Source organism: Copadichromis virginalis, linkage group LG15 (assembly GCF_057382275.1).
Source record: "Copadichromis virginalis isolate Kocher_CV1m ecotype Utaka linkage group LG15, C_Virginalis_male_GT1.1, whole genome shotgun sequence".
NCBI lineage: Eukaryota > Metazoa > Chordata > Actinopteri > Cichliformes > Cichlidae > Copadichromis > Copadichromis virginalis.
In genome coordinates, this window is record NC_140632.1 from 11,025,473 (window position 1) to 11,050,446 (window position 24,974).

At 39.6% G+C, this 24,974-nt stretch overlaps 1 protein-coding gene across 1 annotated transcript in view; it reads right to left on the bottom strand.

Annotated features, from left to right (window-relative positions):
* The window catches only part of mettl24 (methyltransferase like 24), a 39,488-nt gene that overhangs the window by 10,088 nt on the left and 4,426 nt on the right, over window positions 1-24,974 (bottom strand). The window contains exons 2-3 of the mRNA XM_085431882.1: window positions 8,464-8,562; window positions 2,265-2,398 (exon numbers count right to left, since the gene is read on the bottom strand). Coding sequence (XP_085288008.1) covers window positions 2,265-2,398; window positions 8,464-8,562 — 233 coding nt within the window. The remainder of the gene's footprint in view (window positions 1-2,264; window positions 2,399-8,463; window positions 8,563-24,974) is intronic.

Here is a 24,974-nt window from a genome sequence, read left to right on the forward strand (position 1 = left end):
GATCGCTGATGTCATTAAAAACAGTAAAAATCCAAAACTTACAGTTTGTCCAGTGGTCACTTGACTAATGTTTAAATGCCCAACTTTACAGCAGAAATCCTCTTAATCAGAAGTAAACATCTTGACAGCCTCATTAAAAAAGGTCCTTACAGGCTAATTTAACCATTTTTCGCAACACTGTTCATGTTAAGCTTGTTTTTTTTTAAAATTTAGATTATTATCAGGTTATTGTGACTGATGGGTTGCTGCCAACACAGGAAGAAATGTCTAATAGACATCTGCAAATACACTGATTTGGAAATCTCAATTGGCCTTTTTTAATAAGCCTGTGCTACAGTTTTGATGAGTGAAATAAGAGTATATGTGTTGTGTATATATTTAGCACTGAATTTCTTAGCACTGTCTCTTAGAACCCTGTCAGGTTGCCAGTCTGTTGCAGGGCTTGGCTTCACATCTATCTTCGTCCAGCTTCTATATAAAACCTATGGTTATTAACTGGTTGTGGGGGTTTTGTTACACTCATTTAGTTCATACTAAAGCCATCACTCATAGAATAATGCTTGGTTAACTTCCTAAAAATCACCAAACAGCCTTTACTCTGGGAAGAACAATAGGTAATGGTGATGAGATGGCTGATTATCATATTTTCTTAATTTTGCCCAGAAGGGGAGCTAAAGGAAACAAAGCATGAGAAGCCAGAGCCACCGTTGCTACTAGCTATACTGCAGGTATTAATGCTGTTATCCACTAGCAGCATCTCACATGCCCACATTTATGTTAAAAGTCAAGTCACTTTATTTATGTAGCGTATTAAAAATGCTGGACCTCAATATTCGATCTCAAGTTCTTTCCACCGGAGGCAGATGGACTAATTATACAAATACTGAAGAATACACGGAAGACAAGGGATACAAGTTTAAACAAAGCCTGCTTTAATTTGAGCAGAATGTGGGCTGTTTTTACAGCAGTGGAAAAGGTGGATAATTGGTCTTTCATGTGGAAAAACATCCTGCGTCCCCCCCTATACACCAACATGTGACAGACCAATCAGTGAACAGCTGCTCATCCTTCCCAGGCACAGCCATCCCCGGCTCGTTGCACATCATGCAAATGAGATGTATCAGCTGCACACGTTCAGCAAAACACACGAAAGTGTACCTAGATAATGTGCTGAGTTCAAAGGCACATACAGAGGCGTACTAAAAGCATTTGGCTTTTCTATTAAATCCCTTTTAATCTTCTGCAGTTGACTACAGTTGAGGGCTTTGCAAGTCAGAGAAACTCTCCTGAGAGTAGGATGCTCAACATACCTGGCAAAGAGGCAAGAGTATGACCAAGAAGTGTGTGTGAGAGCATGTGTACGTGTATGCACGCACGCGTGTGTGTGTGTGTGTAATGAATGTAGGTCAGATAGGGGACATGGGGAGGAACTTCAGAGAGCAGTTTGCAGGCTGACTTGATTAACTCTCTCCGTGAGATTCTAGGAAATTTATTTTGTTACTCGGGAAGTTTAATTTTTTTTAAAGAATTTAATGTCTTTTTGGGACTCGCTTTTACTGTATTCGACAGAGTTGAGTTGACGTAGTGTAAACTGATTTAATTCCAGAGGTATTAAGTGATCAGTTAGATAGGAAGAGATCGCCAAGTAGCTTTCATTGATTTGAAAAATTAGATCTGAGTCACATTTTCCAAGCCGATATTCAAGCCAAATATCAAAATGTTTGTATCAATCTCTGAGATGTTTGATAAAACTCATTTGAATTTTAGTGCGTGTCCATGTAGCTTGTCTGCACAGAGTGCCGTTGCAGTCAGCCAGAGGATATCAGATGTTTTTTTCTCCTGTCTATTTGGCCTCTGACACCCTTTTGACCTCCCCGCCCCTCCTGCCACTCTCCCACACCTATCTGCGCCTCGCTTGCCTTGATGCCAGCACACCTGTGCTGTCTCTCAACGGTCAAACTAATAAGCCTTCTCTCCCAGCAGAAAAATCCCTTCAACCATTGCTGCACCTCAGCATTGGCCGAGCAGACTTAGACTGAGCCGATCCATGGCACAAAGCTAAGAGTGAATGACAGCCTGGGCTTAAGAAGGTCAAACGCCTTGGTGGTCTGGCTGACTGAAGTCAAGGTTACATGCCAATCCAGTTAAAGGAACCAAAGGTAGAATAGTTATGTGTTATGTGTTCCCCTAACAATTCCTTGTTAGGGGAACACACATTTAGCAAAAACAAAATTATGTGTGAGTGTCTAACAAACAATACTCACCCAAAAGAGTACACCCTGCAGTGTCTGCTCTCTATCCTGCGGATCAGTTTATAATTGGGATCTAGGCACACAGCCCATGCCCCAATGGACCCTTCCTGGTCTGCTTTCTTGCCTCGAAGTGACGCACATGACACCTGGACAAACATAAATGTAAACACAAAGCAAGACATAATAACAGCCATTTTTCCAGGAACAAGGAGCAGAACTTATTGTCAAGACAGCCATGTTATCTGACACAGTGGGAGTCCTGTATTGCAAATATAAATGGAACAAGAAATGAATGACAGAGCAACAGAACCACATCGACTCGATTCGCAAAGCAAAAATAAGTGTCTGTGTCTGTATGCTGGACATTCAAGACCACCTGCGCTGTTTGGATATTGATGTCCAAGTCTGTTCACTGCACTGGTCACTGAATGTGAAAGTGAACTAGTCGTTAACTGGGCAGGGGGTTGTGGTGAGATAAATCTTCTGAGAAGCGGGCATTTCATGTGTAAGAGCGCATTACTCTTTGACAGCATTACTCCAACCAAATGAGTGAGATTTCATTCTGTACAATAAATGGAGTCCTAGGGATTTCAAGCAAACACGAGTCAAATGTGGCAGCATAGTTGACACTCTGATATATCCTGATTTCTTTAGGTGAGTTCTACAACTCAGACTCAGACATGATGCACAGCTGGTGCTGATGCACTGCCGAGTGTCACTGGGTTGGCAGAAAGAAACTAAAAACGAGGACTTTAAATCCTTCATTTATGATTAAGATTGTACTTTTACCCCCTTTAATCCACAAAATTTGTTGGATTTAAAACACAGTATCCTTTTAGCTGCTTCCATATAAAAGTCTTTGGATCCTGCCATATCTTTAACAAAAATATTTTTTCAGTACTGTACAATAACAGTGTATTGTTCTACAATGTTGTGGATTATATTTTTCAACCTTAAAAATACAGCTTTCATAATCAATTTCAACCAAGACTCCAAGGACCAACATTTGCAAAAATGCTGTATACACACCTGCATATACCAGTACAGAGCAGGAGCTACTGCTCAAATGTTTGCTGTGCGGTTTCTCCACATTCTGTCTGATGCCGAGATTAACTTTGCAAGGGAAGAAACAATATTGGCTCAGACATCAAATGTCTGGCTTTACTGTACTACACCATTCAAGTCCAAAGTAGCATGTTCACAGCTACACTTTGTTTGTGCTACTGCATCTTATCACAGCTAGAGAGTTGCTAGGTAAAATCATTTGCAATGACGTATACAGTGGTGCACTGAAAACCTCCATGCAGTTGCTTTGGTTGCCAGCAGATTGCCACTCTTACATAAAGATGCTGATTTGTCTGCAAACTACCCTCTCCGTGGCAGTGAAACTGTGTGCAGAGAGAACATTTTGTGATGAGAATATTTGCCTTCAAAAGTGAAAGTTGCGCCCTTTTAAATGTCTTAGTTGCAGCAGCAAGGGGAAACTCTTAATTTGAAAGCAAAGCAAGCATTTTCGGTTTGCGTCACTTTTGGCAACCGCTTATTGAGTGGTTGGCAGACAAGTTAGCATTTTCTATGCAAACTACAGGTGACTTCAGCAATTTGCTAGCAAACAAAGCCACAAGGAGGTTTTTAGCATCCTCTTTGCGACTAATTTCACCAACAAACAGCCAGCAACCACTCACCATCTAGTCGGGGAGTGCATATTTTTTCCTAGTGATCAGAAGTTGCCCGGGGATTTCTCACCAGTCTTTAAAAAAGCTAAAATCTCCTTGAGCAAGAGACCAAAGCTTATATTATTCCCAATAAAAGGCATCCACCTTGCACAGCAGCTTCCACAAACTTCTAGTCTAAAAAGAGAGCCTAATGTGAAAGTATGCTGATTACCATTACATATCTTCTGGCTGCAAAATGAAATCTGAGTGTTTAGAACTCTGTATTGAAATGAGCTTTTATCTCCCCTGATTGATAAAATCAAATTGCTTTCGCAGCTTTCTTTATTTCCTAATCAATCTCCCATTTGCTATAATGTCTGCTTTCCAAACACAACACATTTAAAACACTCAGCCTAAATTTTCAAAATGGCACTTTGATAACTAGTAGGTGACGGCTATATCCATCTTTCATTTACATTCAATGGTGAATAAGAAATACTTTCTAGATCCTAACTCAGGTAAAAAGACACAGATGGCAGACGTTTTGCAGCCAAGCGAATGTGTAAGAAGAAATGTACTATGTCCCAGCCTCTTATAAATCCACTTACTGTTCCTAAAATAGAAGAAATTTACATTTGAAACTGTTCATTAGCCGTGTTTACATTGCCAGCCTTCCCTTTTTTGGCAAGCTGGATTTGTACAGTTTCAAAAGAACCTCTTAGGCGTAATTTCTTACTGTGGCTTTTGTATAAATCGCCCATTTTAATGAGATCATTCTGTGACAGGTCACGCAGGAAGGAACCAACTGAATCACTGAAGTGCAGTGTCACCATCTGACAAAGGACAAAAGTTGCCCGATGTGTCTTTGTTGCTCTCTATTTAAACCAATTCTTACATATTGAACATTCTCCACAATGTCCGTCATCGTTAATGCGTTCGAGTTGAAAGCGTTTATCTGCATACAATGCACTGTGGAAAATTAAATGCGAAATCACTCTTGATTATTTTGCCACTTCACATCTAAAGACATATCAGTTGCATTGAGCTGCTGAGAGCTGAACAAAGCTACAAAGAATACTGAGCTGTAAAACCGAGAACATTCACTGAGCGTGAATGAGAAGTTCATTCTTATTGTTGATAAGCTAATCAGAAATTGATCCCACGCTCCTGCTGCCTTATTCTTTCACACTATTATTAGTAGTATTATTAATATTTTTATATAGACTTACTCTTATCTGTGCATGAACACGTGAAAGCTGCTGACTGGTATTGATTGGACAGTTGTGTCGCAGGCCATCTCTCTTAGTAACAGTTCCACCAGGCACTATGTCAGTCAGCATTACAGCAGAGGATGCTGCTATCCCCACACCAGCTCCCTCCACCCTCGCCTGTCACTGTCAATGACAGACAGTTCCCTTCCACAGCTCCTCACAAACACACACTTGTACACACATGCTCACAAGATCTCTTTCTCTCTGTTCCTGTCCTTGTCCCTTCCTTCCTCACGCACAAAAATCCAAAAGTACCTAAACACACACACACGCACATCCCAGCACTAATTCATAATGAACTAAATTTCTGCTTTGTGAAAGACAGACTGAGTGATGCTTAGTCATTTGGAGATTGGTACTCTGTGCTCTGGCTATGTTGTGTGAGGGATAAAGATAAGATGTTGATTTGTCTCCAAGCCAATTTACTGCAATAGAAAAACACACACACGCACACACACGCACACACACACACTACATGAGTTCAAAGAATGCCTCCATCGTAGAGACAAAGATTTTCCAACCTTCCAACCAGAATTCCAACCTTTCTCAGTTCCTTTTTATATTTTTCCTTTTTTCCTTCTTCTTATTATTATGATGCAAAACATCTTCATTGATTTGTAGTAATTAATACTGATGCAGTCCAAGGAGCAAACCACAACAACTCATTAATTAGATCTGAATAGAGGGGCTGTGAGCTCCATCTGTATAGTAATCAATAGAGTAATGAATTAGTTGCTTACTGTCAGGGCAAGAAAAATGTTTTGGCTATGCTGAATGTGAAAGAGATGCCAGTGCAGCTCAATCATGGGCTAAGAGATGCAGTCTTATTTTTTTTTTAAAAAGCAGCCAAAGGTATGTGTCTCATGGCTTAACTACTTTATTTATTTTTGCCTCAAACTCTAGTCTTAGATTTGCATTCAGTGTCAGGTTAATTTTTGCTTTGAGGACAGAAAATGTGATTAAGAGTTAAAGATGATTAATCCCCCAATCGATGGTGCTTGCACTGCATCATTAAGCACAGCCAATATCGCAAATAAGAAATAAATAGTAAATATAAAGCACATTATGTCACAGTAATAATTGAATAGGGCTTTAATAGTGGACATCAGGAAGGTGTAGGCAAGCTATAAAGCATCAGAAGTAAAAGTACTTATTCTCGATTTAAATATTTCCCTTAAGAGTTAAACGATCAATATGCATCATAGTCTATTAAAAATCACATGTTTGCATTATGGCTGTCCTGTCATGACCAGATGTCTAAAAATAATATTAAAAGTGCTTTTAATGAGCTCAGAAAACAGACCTAGACCTCAATTAAAAAAATTATATTAGAAAATATTCATAAAAACAAAAAGAACCAACAGGGGGTCGATCAGGTTACCTACTAATCAGAAGGTTGGTGGTTTGATCCCTGGCTGCTCCAGTAAGCATGCCAAATATCCCCGGGCAAGATACTAACCCCAAGTTGCTCTCCAACGCATCCATCAGTGTATGCATGTGTGTGAATGTTAAATAAAAAGCACTTATATAGAAACAGCATAGAAAACAGCTTGTGAGAATGAGTGTGAATGGTGTATAAAGTGCTTTGAGCGCTCAGGTAGAGTAGTAAAGCACTATATAGGGAGTGCAGAATTATTAGTCAAGTTGTATTTCTGAGGAATAATTTTATTATTGAACAACAACCATGTTCTCAATGAACCCAAAAAACTCATTAATATCAAATGATGAGTTTTTGGAAGTAGTTTTTAGTTTGGTTTTAGTTTTAGCTATTTTAGGGGGATATCTGTGTGTGCAGGTGACTATTACTGTGCATAATTATTAGGCAACTTAACAAAAAACAAATATATACCCATTTCAATTATTTATTTTTACCAGTGACACCAATATAACATCTCCACATTCACAAATATACATTTCTGACATTCAAAAACAAAACAAAAACAAATCAGCGACCAATATAGCCACCTTTCTTTGCAAGGACACTCAAAAGTCTGCCATCCATGGATTCTGTCAGTGTTTTGATCTGTTCACCATCAACATTGCGTGCAGCAGCAACCACAGCCTCCCAGACACTGTTCAGAGAGGTGTACTGTTTTCCCTCCTTGTAAATCTCACATTTGATGATGGACCACAGGTTCTCAATGGGGTTCAGATCAGGTGAACAAGGTGGCCATGTCATTAGTTTTTCTTCTTTTATACCCTTTCTTGCCAGCCACGCTGTGGAGTACTTGGATGCGTGTGATGGAGCATTGTCCTGCATGAAAATCATGTTTTTCTTGAAGGATGCAGACTTCTTCGTGTACCACTGCTTAAAGGTGTCTTCCAGAAACTGGCAGTAGGACTGGGAGTTGAGCTTGACTTCATCCTCAACCCGAAAAGGCCCCACAAGCTCATCTTTGATGATACCAGTCCAAACCAGTACTCCACCTCCACCTTGCTGGCGTCTGAGTCGGACTGGAGCTCTCTGCCCTTTACCAATCCAGCCACGGGCCCATCCATCTGGCCCATCAAGACTCACTCTCATTTCATCAGTCCATAAAACCTTAGAAAAACCAGTCTTGAGATATTTCTTGGCCCAGTCTTGACGTTTCAGCTTGTGTGTCTTGTTCAGTGGTGGTCGTCTTTCAGCCTTTCTTACCTTGGCCATGTCTCTGAGTATTGCACACCTTGTGCTTTTGGGCACTCCAGTGATGTTGCAGCTCTGAAATATGGCCAAACTGGTGGCAAGTGGCATCTTGGCAGCTGCACGCTTGACTTTTCTCAGTTCATGGGCAGTTATTTTGCACCTTGGTTTTTCCACACGCTTCTTGCGACCCTGTTGACTATTTTGAATGAAACGCTTGATTGTTCGATGATCACGCTTCAGAAGCTTTGCAATTTTGAGACTGCTGCATCCCTCTGCAAGATATCTCACTATTTTTGACTTTTCTGAGCCTGTCAAGTTGACCCATTTTGCCAAAGGAAAGGACGTTGCCTAATAATTATGCACACCTGATAGAGGGTGTTGATGTCATTAGACCACACCCCTTCTCATTACAGAGATGCACATCACCTAATATGCTTAATTGGTAGTAGGCTTTCGAGCCTATACAGCTTGGAGTAAGACAACATGCATGAAGAGGATGATGTGGACAAAATACTCATTTGCCTAATAATTCTGCACTCCCTGTATAAGAACCAGTCCATTTACACTTAATCTGTTAGTGGTTTTAATGTTGGCATTTTAAATGAATAATAATCAAAAATACATTTCGGTAGCAAATGAAATTTAAAAAAAAATCTCACTTGCTGAGTTGTGATGTAGCTGAGGAACCTTTTAGCTTCATCCTCCAGTGACTGACTCTCACTGGCCCAGGGCTCCAGGTCTATATGCCACCGTGGAGTCTGAATAGGGGAACATACGCATATACATGAACAGTTACAATGGAAATAATATGAAAATGAGCAACTCACTAACATCAAAGTAGGCCACTCACAAGAAATCCAGTGCAAGGACAACAATAAAGGGAGCTTTATTCTTTCAGGTATTATAACCCTCTTGTGTATAGCCACTGATAGAACTAGGTCACAGTGTGCTCTGAGGAAAATTTCCCCCACACACACGTGTTAGCGACAAACAGCTAAAGTTCATTTCTGTTGTTATTTTAGTAAAATGGGGACTGCTAGCCTATTTACTCACGTGTATGCTTTGCTGGAAGGTATGGATTGAGCTTTGTTTGAAAGTGGAAGAATAAGATCTTAGACCCCTTCATCAGGGGGCTTTAGCAGCTTTAGCTCTGTGCTGCATTCCTGAAACGTGGCAGAACCTTGCTTTAAAGCCTGCTTCCATGCTACAGGAATGCGCCTGTTTGTGATTAGAGGAGGGTTAAAGAGTATGCAGTACAGAGAGCGACAGAGACGGCTCTGTGATGATGTATTCGTTGCTTGTACAATCATTTCTTGGGTCAAACACCACAGCCAAGTGTTCATTAGCAGCCCTGGAACAAATTATCTGCTGTGGTTTGATGAGAGTGCACGTCCCTGCCTAGGGCGCTCCTGTGTATGGGCACTGCAGTTTATTTCATAATTTCCCATAGCTGTGCAAATTAGATTAGGCTGTCTTTACTGACAAGATCGTGTTTAGGTTTGTTGCTGTGGACACGTGTGGCATGGTTCTCTCATGGTTAACGTGGCCTCAACACAGAGGACTATAACTAAGACATTTGACACTTTCACTAACTGATCCTTCTTTTAATCTTCATTGCACATGTACACACACTAGAGCTTATACATATATTTAAAAAAATATATACTTGAGTCTATACAGTGCACACTTTGCTTGACTTTTTACAGGTCTGTACGTAACCCCACACCACTCTGCTAATATGTTATCTGACAACACCATATGTGTTATTTTCTTCTCCACTGAGGCAGATCCTGGACCTGCCAACACACAAAAAATCTGCTTTTGCTTTAATGGCTGCAGAGCTTGATCCACACGACACTTTTCAGTGTTTGGCATCAAGCCTTCAATCGATTTACAGAGTGTCAAAACATCCGAATGCTTGCCTTGCCTCAACCCATCCGTTCTTTTCTCTGCTTCCTTTTATATCATGGCTTCTGTTTTCTTTTGTCTTTCTCGGTCTTCTAATATCCTGTTGCTCTTTTCATTGCCTGTTTTTTCTTTCTTCTAACATCCTGCGTCCCCATTGATTGTTTACTTCTGCTTTCTGCTGGTCTCTATCACTGACCTCAGCTTCGTAGTTAAAAAGGCACTCAGGACCCACAGACACTCACCGGCCACTTTGTTAAGGCCAGAGGTCAGAGGTGAACAGCCAGACTCCTTCGAGCTGTTAAGAAAGTAGTAGTGACCACTCGTTACAAACAGTGCACATGACATCAAACCTTGAAGGCGACTGGCTACTGTAGCAGAAGACCACACTGGGTCACACTTCTATCAGCTAAGAACAGGAAGCTACGGCTAAAGTTTGCGTTTCCTTTCCAAAATTGCACAAAAAAAGATTAGAAAAATGCTGCCTGCACGAGTCTCAATATCTGATGCAGTATTTGGATCAGAAATTGGTGTAAACATCATGAAACCATGAATCCATCCGCATTAGTATTAAAGATTCAGGCTGGTGATGTATGTGTGTAATGGCTCATTAGTACAAGTTAAGCATTTATGAAATGCCACATCCTACATCCTGAGTATTAATGCTGAAAATGTCCATCTCTAATACATGTTTATATAAAGAAAAATGCGATAACAGACACTGAAAACAGAACAGGTTTTGTTTTTAAAATCTGTATGTGTATCAAGCACAGAAGAGATCATTATCTGACAAATATGCTTGCGCATTATGAGATAATTTGAGTGCTATAGAGGCAGCTATGAGTGATGGGTTGAAGATTCGAAGAGTCAAGGTAAATAGTCATATTGGCATTAAACCCATGGTAAAGCATATGTCTGAAGTGTCTTGAACATAAACTGGTTAATTGGTATAGTCATATATTTACTTCTGGACAAAACATCTCCAGTGGAAATATGCAGCTTCTCAACAAAAAGAGCTCAATTCAATAAATTTAAAGCTATTTAAGCATAAACCATCATCATTAATGTACAGCAGGGCTGCACAGATTTTGTGTTTATTTAATATCAGATGCTATGAGTGTTAACAATCATTGGGCTGTCTGTCTTTTGATTTTTAACTCGTGGAGTATTTGTTGTTTAGATTCCACCATATAATTTTAACTCAGGCCATAAAAAAAATCTCTCTGGCAAAGCCCCCAGTCTGACAAACAGCCCCTGACAAAAAGAAGAAAATAAAATGCCACTTCTAATCAACATTGTTCCTAAACTGCAGTATTGAAGCCAGGAGGGTTTTACAGAGACAGAAAGACGGCATTTGAAGTACATTTACACGTGTACAAATAACATCTACCTTTCTGCATCCCGGGGACTCCCAGAGCTCTCTGTCTGTGAGCTGCCCTTTTCATCTCCTTACCCAGTCCTCCCTGAACAACTCAGCTGTCAGGCCCCATACATCACCCTGGTACAGGTTGGGACTAGGGTACTGATCAGAGGGCAGATATCTGGGACAATGAAGTCTCTGGGAGGTTGCAGTATGTGCTGTAAGCTGCGGTTGAATAGAAATGGAAGAGGAAAAGGACAATGGGAGGTTCCAAAGTGCTCACACAAGCACGAGTGATCCAGCACTTTACAGCAGAGAAGAAATGGAAATATTTGGAAGCATTTGCCAAGGGAGGAGGTGTCTGTCAAAGATTTTATGGCTACTTTGAGACTTTATGGCAGTGCTGGACTGGAATAGCCAGCCTGACTTGTACAGTGCAAGTTTAAATCTAGTGTGTTTATACTTCCCTCAGAAGTTAAAATGATTTTTGCCTTAATGGGAAATTAAAATAAATTCAATCTTTAATCAATAGGCTTAAAGTGCAAAATAGAGACTATGGGTTTGTGCAGGTTCTACACTGTGCATACCTATCAGGATTTTTTTTTCCAACTGGTGATTATTGCTGAGCAGTGATGCGATTAGTGCTAAACTATGTGTTCAGTCAAGCAACAACAAGTCATCAGCACCTAAGGTAGACAGAGAGAACATCACTCATCAGCGATGCAGCCTTAGTCCTGTGAAATTAGACATAATTCTGTCCTCAGCAAGAGATTTTAAGGTTGTTGCCTTTACATAGATGACATGGTCAGTGGAAATGAATTAAATAGGGGGTTCGTTAATCTGAAAAAAAAAATGTACATGAAACATTATAACAAGAAAAGCATGTCTATTGAGGAAAGCAGCAGCCGAAATACAATTACAGCGTCCGATTAAGTGTGTGAACTGAGTGAGGTTGAAGCATCAGGTGAATTGGAAGTGCTGAAAACACTTAAAGATTCAGTTTTACCCTCGAGCACTGAAACGAGTGGAAATGTCTGCGTAAGTGTAAGTGATGAATTAAGGTTGAAGGGTGAGTTAGAGTGGAGGAGCTGAGAGAAATTAGTGTCAGTTCAAGTGTGTCAGCCAAACTTTGTCAGTGGAATGACAACAGGAACTGTAAAGCTTTCCAGAGGCTTGCTGCGGAAAGTCTGAATTTAAAGAAAAAAAAAAGATTTCTCACAAAATATTTCAAAGTATGTGGCAGCTGAAATTAAAATCAAGAAGCATTTAAGACATTAAATAAAAATGATGAAGGAGACTGCTTGCCGATTTCGGTGTGAGAGCTCAGTTAAGTTGAAGTATCACTTCAATTAAAAATCCAATGAAATGGTGGAAGAAGTGCTGATATGTGCTTCAGTTTAAGCCTGGCGAGCCGCATGAAGCTGAAGCACAAATGCTGAGACAAGCAGAAGTATCAGATCAGATTTAGCTAAACTTCAGCTGCTGACAGGAGATGAACATGCAGGTATAAAAAAACTAATACGTATTGTTGATCTTTGAAGTTAGAACTAAAAATATATGCAGAACACACATTTTTATTTTTATCACCATAAAATCCCAGAAAATGTTCCAAGAAAATTCTACTTTTCCCTGGCAGGTAGGAAAACCAAACCCCTGGTATGGAAGAGAAGCTGCAGGAAGGGTTTGTGGTCACGGGAGTAGTGACTATGGAAACAAAATGATTTGAGTACATAAAGTAAAGACTGAGCTCTCTGGCAAAAAATGAGCAGCATTAATTTAAAAGAGCACCTTGCCTGCTGCTAACCAGGTGGGTGGGAAATACTTTACTTTAGGGTTTTTGGCAGTCATTGGCACAGATAGCAGGAAGACGGGATATCTTTAAATGTCAGCAAATTCTGGATGAAAATGTCATGCACTCAAATAATGAAACAGATCCGAGACATACCCGATACACCATCACTGGCAGCTTTTATTATGAGGTGCTCAAATATCTGCACAAACTACAGTTAATGTTTACACTTTCCATGAAATAAAGATTTGAGGGGTTTTTGTATTTCCTTCTTCTTGCGTTAACCCCCCATCCACCAAAAAAAAAAAAAAAAAAAAAAAAAAAATCAAACAAAGATGGAATTTGCCCTTCTCCACAGCCTGGGAGCTGGGTGTGTTATTGGATCGGTGCCTCTCAGCCTGGGAGAGAGGTGTGAGCAGCCAGGCCAAGCATGAATAATCCCTTGGGGAGAACAGGATGGATGGGTGAACAAGAGATGACTGGATAAAGCAAGAGAGGACTGTCTGCCAGAACAATGAAGGCGGTAAAAAAGAATGGAGAGGTGGGAGGTAAATAACATTGGGTGGAGCTGACAACAAACACACAAATTGTGGAAAAATGAGAAAAAAAGGATGAGTTACACTTTTTTTTTTTTTTTAATTGCCTTTACAACAAGAATGAATTAAGTCTGTGTATGTAGCGATCGCTGACAGTGTGGGCAGAGTGTCTGAGAGGACACGGCACAATCACCACTTGGATAAACAAATTCTCATTAGTGTATCAAATGTCATGCAGGACCAAGCCACAGGTGGGTTGGGTCTGCCTATTTCGAAAACATAAGGTGTCAGAGTGAATGCTGCCAAGTCACTCCTATCCACTGGTAGAGTGCCAGGGTGGCTGAGTGTCAGACCTGCTGCTCATTTTAAGCTATTGCTCTCATCAGAGTCCAGACACTTCAGAAAAATATCACCAGGCTGTACAGTTAGGAGGTCAAAGCTTTTAGTTCAACAGCATGTGGACTGTTTTTTAACACCATGAACTGTCCTAAAGTTCAAAAAATGGTCTTTGACGAGGTGTATTTTTCTGACAGCTTGGACGGAAACCCAACAGTATCCAATGGCAAGCGAAGGTCAAGACGTGAAACGGGCAAGTGGGCAGACAGAGAATCTGCGGTTTAATGAAACAGCTGGTGGCTGATTCACATTAACCTCCCTCTGTTTCTGAGTGGGTGGTGAACCCAGGTGTGAGATCATATCAGAGATTTATGTCCCACAGGGTTGTGTTAATGTGGTTCAGGGAAAATGCAGAAAGATTCTGATTTTTAATGGTGTTGTAAACACTGGTGCAATGCAACATTTATCACACGACGAAGCTTGATTTCTTTTAAATTAAAATCTGTAACTACTATGAAGCCTGTTACTAAAGACAAACAAATCTACATAGTACACACATGACTTCAGTGGCAGATGGGGACATTTCTGAGAGTGAAAAATAGTTTCCCCTTCCAGATTTCTTAGGGTTTTGTTTTTTTTTGGACATTTGTGACACTTACATGTTTTAGTTAATAAAGCAAATGTTAATTTTACGCAAAGACAAACCCAAGTAAATATAGTTTTTGATGATGAAAACTTATCCAACCATACCTGGCCCTATGTGAAAAAAGGCTAAACCTCATAATGGTATACTCACTTTTCGTTTTTACGCCAGATTCAAAGAGTTTAACTTTTATCTCGTCAGTTCATAGACTATTTTCTTGCTGATCATCAAGATGTTTTTTGGGGGGGGGTTTGCAAAATGACCCCTTATGTTCTCTTTAGTCAACTGTTTTCACCATGGAACTTTCCCATAGACTCTATTTATACACAATCTCTTTCTTATTGTTCAATAATGAACACTGAGCTTAACTGACATAACCGAGGCCTGCACTTGTCTCGGTTAAGCTGGTATAGAGTGTAAGATATGTACATTAGTAGATCCCACATGCTGATTTTAATTTGAGATACAATGAATTCTGATCCTACGGTCTTACGTACATTGCTGCTAATTGTAATGGTCGGATTCCATAGGTATCCATGTATACTTGGGTTATTTAGAGGAGATGGACGGCCAAAATTATTATATTAAGAGCAAAATCAATCATCGATTTACAGAACTGATAGTCTTTCAATACGACGTGACTGTTCTGAATGGTATATAGAGGATAATCTCAAAGAATGATCCTCACTAAGCTCTATCATTCTGACTAATCTGGGATATTGTGAGACTTGGATATAGACCATATACAGTCATCTCTATTCCTCTGGCAGGCCCGGCTCATCGGCCAATCCCAGCTCACTGACAGCGTACAGTGAGAGACAGGGAGGGTATAACAGAATTAAAGTGGAGGATTACACTGATCTTTTTTAATAAAGGCAGTAATCTCAGAAGACTTGAGCCTTCATCTCGAAGGCAGTGGAAGGCTGCAGAGGAGTGGAGGGATACTCGAGGAGGAGGAGGGCTGAAGCAAAGCGTTTGGATGAATGACGAAGAGAAAGCAAGAAATTGGAGGTTGAGGCACAGACGGTGAGGAGGGAACGTGAAGATCGTCTTTGTATCTACGCTGTTTCTCATTTGCAGAAGTCTACGAAGCCACATCTGGAATGCGTTTACTGTAAAAGAGAGACTGTAACGTATGAATCATGTGGGTGAAAAAGAGAGAAGCTCTAACTGGAATACAATGCACCCGGTCGATCCCAGAAAACTGTTTTGCTTGACTTTGAGGTTTTGCATTCATGCGCAACACAATGTGTTACATCACAGATATTGCTGCTGGCAGCAGAATTAACCGCCCCCGTGCTGTAGACCAAAGCTGGTCGAACACCGGCACATGTCCATTTTGACTCTGCATTTTGTCATCAATTGCATGGCAGCAGCATTTTGTGTCCGTCTAGTTTAAACCGAAACATATCTGCAAGCAGCACCCAAGTGTTTTGGGTAACAAAGAGCTACAGTTCCTTTTTTGCAGGTGTATCACAAGCACACTCAATAAACTGTGCTGGATCCATGAGTCTTTGCAGCCTTGAATTTCAGGAGTAACATAGCAGGAGAATAAATAACAGAAATTGAACTTAACTAGTTATATAAAGCATCAGTTCACCAAGACATAAAAGAACAGGATAGTTTCCTTTAAGTGTCGAGGAACAATGTTAGAAAACCTATCAAGAACTCGGTTGCGATTGCTGACCATTTTCAGCTCAATATTTGCAACTCTGAATGGGAAAGGAGAAATCGAGGCACTCCACAACAAGAGCTTGTCGCTTTGCCATTAAAGCTCAATCTTTTTCAAAGCCACAGCGGCTGTTAGAGAAAGGAAAGGCAGTGGTGTCTGACTTGGTTTGATAGATTCCTATCAGCCAATTGTGGTTTCCAGTTAACACTCAGCACATCCACCGGGTTAAGAAGCGGCTCTTGTCAGAACAGAAGCTGATCACTGTCCTCCCTATTTCATGTACACACACAAGCGTGCATATTTGAGACCTGTGTGTGGTTTGTGCAGTCGTTTGGCTTGTCATGACACATGCTATTAACTTCTATAGGAACCGGCTGTTGCCTTGGAAACGCCTTCCAGTCACATCATGGTAATTTTGCTCATGCATGCATTCATAAACTCAACACAGGTATAGGTGCTCCCATGGACTGAAATATTTCATATATAGCTATTTCGCATAATAGAAAAAAAACAGAGTGACACTGCTGAAAATACCCCGTCTTCTGTCTGGATTGTGTTGTGTTTGAATTGGGCCCTCTTGGCCAGCATCTCAGGAGACAGATGGGGCCTCATTGTTTGCAGTTACAATCTCTTTGTGTGCGTGTCTGTGTGTGTGTGCGTGTATGTGAGGCGATCTTCCTGGACAATATCCTAGATCTGAGATTTATGTTTGATGTCTGGTTGGGAAGAGCAGAGGGAGCATGCTGAGCACCATATGACACTTTCTTCCGAAGATGGAGTTGGAAAAAACCCCCAAAAAACAAACAAACAGGGAAACTAAGACAGACACATGGAGGCAGCAGTTTCCACTCTTGGCTCTTCCTCATTTTCTTTCTTCCTTTATTCATCTATTAGTCCGTTTGTGTCTTTTGTGTAAATAATTGCAGTACAGAAATGAAAAAAAAGATGGCTATATCATATAGCAGTATACAGATATCTTGAGCTACCCCTCATTTCATCATCCTTTCTTATTAAAATACAAAATAGTACAAAGATTTTTTGACATTAACATGTGCAAACATACATGGAAATGTTGCATATGAGGCAAAAACAGACTTTGAAAGTTAGCCAACGTTTCTTCTGTTCTAAGTCAAATTGATCCCTCATTTCTTCAAGAATATAGAGGTTTGGGCTCTGAGGGGGGCAGTTCATGACTGATAGTTTGCCATTGTGTGTTTTTCTACCTGAATATAGTTTTACTTGAGTGGCAGTTTGTTTGGGATCAATGTCATACTGAAAGTTGAAATAGTTTCCCTTTTTTACGAATGGCTTGTTTACAGCCATCTACTGTTTGAAGAAGAGTAGATACTTCTGAACCTTTAGTTGATGTATCTTTCAGACCCTCTCTCAGGTTGGACAGGCTGGATTTTTTCCCTGTTTTTAAAGGACAGGACTTTCAGATATTTTTCATCTTCTCTAGTTTTTTAGGTCTGACACTCTTGTGTCCTTCACATGTGCAGTTTCCTAATTTTTTTTAAGTACACACTGCACATAATGCTGAGATATTAAAGATTTTTTTGGATAATAATGCTTTGGGAATCAGTTTGTTGGAGCAAAAATAATATATTTGTCAAAATGTGTTATCCTTGGCATCTTTCATGGATTCGACTAAAGACATAGGAACAAATTTTGTTTCTGCAACAGGAATTCTCTTTTTAAGCAATAAAGTTTTTTCTTTGTCAAGTTGTCTGTTATGTCTAGACACAACACTTTTTGTGCTTGAATGGTTCATATGTAAAATGGCTTAAGGAGCAAACGAAATTCCTCGAAAATGGTCAGGTACAAGGACTGGACTGAAAATGAGTGAAAAAGCAGCCAATGACCAAAGACAGCCTGTGAGACCTCCAGAAAGCCTGGAGAACTATTGCTCAGGGAGACCACTTTACCTCTTACTCCTTGACAGCACTGTAAAAAATGTGATTATACTTCAACAAGAGATTCACTGGTGTCTAAAAAGTTGATGTTCTCTCTTGCATAGAACATGGGGTGGCTCAAGACTTTTGCACAGGGCTGTAATTTTAACGATAATCCTTTTTGTGATATTCATGTATAATTGTTTTTTTTTCCTTTGTGTTTCCCATTCTCATTCTCATTTCACATTTGTTTGTCATTAACATAACTTTTATAGAGTGAAAGACTTTAAGGCAGAAACTTCCTTTCCAAACAGAGATAGCACCGATTTAAATGAGTCTCAAAGCAGCTGCATTCTCTTTAAATGATTGTTCTTGAGGTTCATTGGCCTTCTCTGCTGCTGAGTGGTGTCTGCTGCCATATTAGCATGGTGCTACTGAAATTTCTGCTTCATTAACAAGCAAGTGTTTTGCTGACATTCTAAGCACTGCTAGCTTGAAAGCTGAATTCACAACCTGTGTGTGCATGCATTCATAGATGGGCATTGAAGGTGAGCAGCAAAGATGGGAGTGAGGGTGTCCAGTTTCAGAGGTCAATGCACTTATTCATGACGGTTTGGATGGAGGCTGAGAACTTTCTGGAATGTTCCAGACAAGTCTGAAGGGAGTATTGTGCGATCAGGACATTGGACTCAGATCCTGACACTGAACGCCCTCTGTCCTCCATTGGGCGTCTTTGTGTGATGGCAGCTAGCACACAAAGCAGACTCACTGTAACATAAAGTGCACTGAGTGATTTGTGACTTTCCTCCAGCAACATGTGGTTGGAGGTTGGGTTTGTACAAAATAACACATTTAAAAGTTGAGAGTGAAAGCTCCCAGCTGTTATCTTAACAGTTTGACAAATCAAAAGAGTATTAATATAGCCTTGGCTGCACTAGGCCATGTGCTCTCAGTTGTTTCTCATGGTTTAAAAAAAAAGTGCAGATAGCTTGCTCATGAAAGTAAAATAGTCATATTTCTATAAACTCTTAAGAAAATAGGTAATTGATTATCTGAAAGCTCTCTTTGTGCTCTCCCTGACATAACTTGGCACAACCACGTAGTAGCTTGTTTTCTTTTGGCTGGACTTTGATACTAATCTCATATTGAGAAAAAAAAGCTACGTGCCTGTCTAGAGCTGTTTGTTTTTCTAGGGGATGGTCTACGCATAATCTGTGCTGCAATGTCACTGCAGCAATATGATCCAAAAGTTGAGAAAATCAAAGGTTTTGTATGTCTAAACATATTTACACCCCTTTCTGTGATTTTTCTGCCTGCGGTTAATGCACAACTTCCTATGTAGCCTGCTTGTGAGGTGCTTGTGATCCTGCGGTAAAAGCGGATTATTCTGCTTGTGCTGTTCTCTAAGAAAGATCACTTAAATAAAGTCGGTTTTGCACTCAGTGTGGCAAATGCAAACCTGAAATGCCACAGCAGTGCGCTTGCAAGTTTCAATGAATTAACAACAAAACCTAGATGCTTTCTTAAAAGTTTATAGTTTGCAGATGCATTTGCTTTGCATTTGACTTTATAAATATTCGACTTTAGTTTAGTCAATTGCCCCCCCCCCCCCCCCCCCCCAAAAAAAAAGAACAAGTTTCAAATTGTGAGTTTAGATTGGTGAAAAACACTAAACAAACAAAAAGATTTATGATTAAATCTTTGCTTTGTAAAGTGACTAAGTGAAGATAGTGTCTGCATAGCCTTTACTCAATACATTATTTATGCACAGTTCATCTGCAGAATTGCATGGCAATTGCATTATTTTTTTAAAAGTAATGCAGACTTGATGGTCACTTTGATGGAGTACACTCTGATGTAATGCTATAGGGTTTAGGTATAGGGTAGTAAATGTGCTAAAAACATACCAAGCCACTGGTATGGTTCTTTAAAGCTTCATAGACTGTGCATTAGTGATGTGTCGGTCGCAAACGAAACGGATCTTAGAGCCGACTCTTTGAAGTGAACGATGCGAGCCGTGTTTTTTTTCTTTTTCTTTCTCTCACCCTCTCTCTCGAACTTTTTTTTCCGCTTCACTCCGCACGCGAGCCTCGTGCTTTGCGCTGGGAAGAGGGGGGAGGGCCGGTAGTTACACTCGCAGTAGCACAGGAACAGAGCCGGAGGGAAAGAGAGAGAAAGAGAGCCAGGGACAACAACGTCACATTAGAAAGGTATAGTAATCATCCACAACTATTTTCAGTTGCGGATGATAAAGGATTCAGAAAGTTTATTCATGCAGGCCCATATGACAGAGAATGTCCATCCATCCATTCGCTTCCGCTTATCCTTTTCAGGGTCGCGGGGGGCGCTGGAGCCTATCCCAGCTGTCATAGGGCGAGAGGCAGGGTACACCCTGGACAGGTCGCCAGTCTGTTGCAGGGCTGACAGAGAATGTGTATCTTCTTTTTGTTTTCAAATTTTTTCATATTTATATTTGATTGTGTTGTGGTTTGCAGTGTTTTGTGTTGTTTCACTTTAAATTTGTTTAAAAGGAAAAAGCTGAAAATTTAAATAGTTAAAAGTTGAAATGTAAATAGTTGGTTTTTGTATTATATGATTGATTTATTACATTTTATGTGGAGTGAATAAATAAAAGTATATTTACGATGGCCCCTAGAGACAAAGCACGTACAAACTCCGAAGCACGTACAAACACAACAGAATGCTCCAGGATGCTAGGGGGCAGTGTTGAGCTTTTTGTTACCTAGTGGCTACACTAGCCAGGAAGTACCAATAACTGGATTTGGTGTGTGGTAGTAACAGGTAAATGATTTTTTTTTAAATTATTTGAATATATATGAGTGCTTGTGTATAAATACACAAACAATACACATATGCTTTCAATTGTGTAATTTAAGTGATCTAGGTAGCTCTGTTTTGGAAGTTCAGTTAACGCTAGAAATGCATTTTGGAGTTTGTACGTGCCTTGTCCCCAAGGGCCACTGCATATATTCATATATAAACATATATAAATAAAACCACTTTTTTTTTTACATTAGTAACTCCTTTTGTGCATAATTTTATATTGTTGTTGATAATAAATTAATTAAAGCAACACAACAACCTGAGTTGCCGGTTGGGAGCCGAAAGAGTCCTGTCATAAAGCTTGTCTTTTTAGTGAGCCGAGCCAAAAGAGCCGGTTCTCTAAAAAGAGCCGGAAATCCCATCACTACTGTGCATACTGAGAAGTTTCTCAGGCACTTTTATCTATATTTATATTTATTTTTGGCAGGTGTGTCAGATTAGCTAAAGTTTATATTGACATTTCTGACAAGTGACTGAAGAGAAAAATAAAGCTCTCTTATTAAACATAAGAAAATGTACAGTGACTACTCAGCTCATGTGTTACAAATTTGTCATTATAAGATTATATACGTTTTTGTGGAGTTCATATAGAGATGTAAATATTTTATCTGCAACATGCAGTGTTGCTAATGGATATGGAATTTTTAGCTTAAGACCAGGCAGGTAATGTACCAGCTTTCTTAGCACTTAGTTCTTGTGACTTCTTAGTTCTCTGAGCATCTCAGTTGGTGCTTAAGGGTGCCAGTGATCTGACTTGAGTCACACCTTTGGGATTATACAAGGTCAACCTCTTTTCTTCTTTTCAGCAGTCTTTTATCTTGCTCTCTCTGTCTGCAGAGGCAAATCTTTCAGTTTTCCGTGACATAAGGAAGGTCATCGGGTGTCTGCTTAAGAAAATCTACTGGGACCTGATACCGCCTGGCAGAGATTGAAGCAGGATTGCTTTTTCTGTTCTCACTTTATCCTAACTCTGAACTAATCAATGCTCAGAAGCATAGTGTTAATTGATTATCAAGCTGTTACCCATTTGAACAAAAGTAATTAAAAATTGCCTTGCAATGAATGAATTTGTGTCTCAGCTAATTAAAAGGATCATTTGAATTAAACTGGAGACTGCTTTGGCTTGTTGGTTGTTTTTGAATATTATAATTATAGGTTTTGAGGCCATATAGTAGCGTTTATTCTATTCCTACAGACAACAAGCATGTAGTTTGCAATTTTGATCATCTTTCACTTTAGTGGTTTGATTTACTCTCATGAGAAAAAGTTTGACACGATCACTGTTTTTGTCTCTCACAGATGTAAATTGATTCATTTTGACTCAAGGCTACAGATAATGTGAATTAGATTTTGGAGCATTTGTCTTTAGATGTCATTTGAAGCTGGAGTTGGAGCAGTCCCATCACATAAAAAATGTTTAAAAAAAAAACCTAAACAAATGCAGTGGTTGAAAAAAAAAAAAAACAAAACCCCAAGAGCCAAAAACCTCTGGAGACCTCACTCTATACTCTAAATTTACTTTTAAGGGAATCATAATGTATTTTGCATATATTCCTTTTGTTTTCTTTATAGTGCAGTAAAAATCAGGCAAGGGTAGCATGACCAATGTTTACTGTGATTCCACAAACATTATGTAGGTAGCAGGTAATGGATAATAACTGGACACGAGTAACTTGAGCTTAATATTATAATATAACATTTCTAACTAGGTAGACAGCTCGTTCTCTTTCTCTTGACAATGCTTTCTTTAAAGATATAACATATTTTGGGAACAACTTGAAAGAATGGTAAATAGCGTGATATTTAGAAAGCCTGTATGCCAATATCGTTCCCTACATGTTGTCGACAAATATGCAGTTTTCTACAAGACTGCAAGAAGCACAATAGCGACAACGACAACATCTGACTGCAGCCACAAGACGGCAGTAATGTAAAGGATGGATGCACATATTAATTGGCATGCGACAAGCTTTATGACAGGACTGTCTGAGATGAAAGGAGAGAGGTCAATTTGCTTTGGTACATTTTCACTTATATCTGTTTTTAGATTTGACAAGGCAAGCAGTGCCTGCCTTGCTTGTCCTGATGGAACACCACTGGTAAAATAGTCTAAAATGAAAAGAGAATCCATGGTTCATCTTTGCTTTTCACTAGTGATTTATTGTATTTACAGCCTGTCTGTGGGCTTTGAGGTTCAGTGTGTTTGACATGTGATTGGCAGCCGACCTATCTACAAGTAATCTCTGAATAATGCTGCCACTGAATTCCCGAGTAAAAGCTTTACAGGTCGCAGACTCTCAAAATACATTCACAGTGTGAAATAGGACACTGTGGATATGGAAGGGAGACTTGAGAAGATAGCTATGAAGTGATTTCTGGTACAAGTAGCAATTTATGAATAGTACTCCATTTCTATATGAATTTTGATGATGATGATGATGATGTTTTAATATTAAGTGATGGCAAGGTTGGTTTTAGATTTTAGAGTTCATTACAGAGAGTAAATGCAGTAGTAACAATCAGTAATGTCTTTTTTTAACAGGAAGCAGTCAGACTGAGTAGAAAGTATCCTTAAATTAAAGAAAGTTGCTCCAAGCACAGATTTCTTCCTCTTGCTTCATAGCAAAATTGTGGACTGAAACAACATCACTGTATTAAGATTGATCAGTATGATGCATGCTGTTGTTGCTGCTGAATTTAACTGCGTTTAAGCAGTAAATGATTACAAGTCAATACTTTGAAAAGCATAAGCTCTATTTAATGTTACATTTCAGTGTTATCCATTTTCCTCAGTGCCAGAAGTGTCTTTCTGTAACACAGCTGAAAACTTTCTTAAAACAATATTACTACAGATACACCTCTTAATTCTGAATGCTCTGCTACGCTCAGCTAAAGAATTTTAAACAACACAGTAATTTGTCTTTTCAGTTTATACAACCTCAAAACATCCAGGGGTCAGGGGATTAACATTTCTTTACAACATACTACATCTTTTTATGCTTTTTATAAAGATTATTTATCTAGAAGACTCTTGAGATGGACAATCTACATTGATTGTTGTATTGTTAGGTTTGCTGTACATTTGTAAATGTACATTTGTAAATGTACAGCAAAGACAGCACTGAAGTATTGATCACTGGTAGTGCAGGTGAGCTGTTAATACAAAAACCTATTAGCATCACAAACCATACTGTACACAAAATTGGACAGGGCACTAAACTACTTCTTAGTCATGCAAAGCTTTAAAGATAACAAGATGTTTAGTCTTCACAACAGATGCAACAAAACTTTGATGCCCAACTCAGAAAAAGTTGATATCCGACCTGAGTGCTTCCTCTCGCCTTAACATCAGCATAAAAACTGTGTGCCAGAAACTTCATCATGCATGTGCATTGTGTAATTATATTATATGGACCATACAGGGAAAAATTGAGATTACATACAGACTCCTAATACTGACAATTTGTTGCACCACTACAACTGCTACACATCAGGATATATTGTTACCACTTTTTTTGTTGCAAACCTTTTAACCTTATTATGGCTACATTATACAATGATGGTATTTGTTACTATTATCCAGTTATGGCAGTGGCGGCCCTTCCTCTCTAACCAATGGGAGGATAGTAGGTCAAAGCAGAATCCGCATAGAAAGAATAGTTGCTTAAATTAGCAGATATAATATGGTGACTTCTCGTGACTTTGCAAGTCGCCAGCATTTCAGCTTGGGAGATGGACCTGCGTTGGAGTGTGTAGGTTATATATTTTGTGTGTGCGTCACTGTGAGAAAAGGCCAGCAGTCTGTTTATTGCTGTTAAAGTCAGGGGGCTGAGTCACCAGAGCCCTGCTGTGTTTGCTCTCTTCTGTCTTTCTTTCTTTAGCCCTTTTCAAACATTGGATATGTAACATTGCTATCCCTGTAAATGTGTTAAATGTGACAGAATTCTGCCATTCAGACACTGGTTTGCCCGTGTTTCCCCTTCCACCCCCGCTGCTGTTGTTTTGACCAGCACATTTTATATGTGTCTATAATTTACCAACTCACCCCTCTGCTCCTTTCCCAGTGGGGAAGAAAGACTGCATGAGGTAAATGATTCAAGAAGACTCACGCGTGTGTGTGTGTGTGTGTGTGTGTGTGTGTGTGTGTGTGTGTGTGTGTGTGTGTGTGTGTGTGTGTGTGTGTGTGTGTGTGT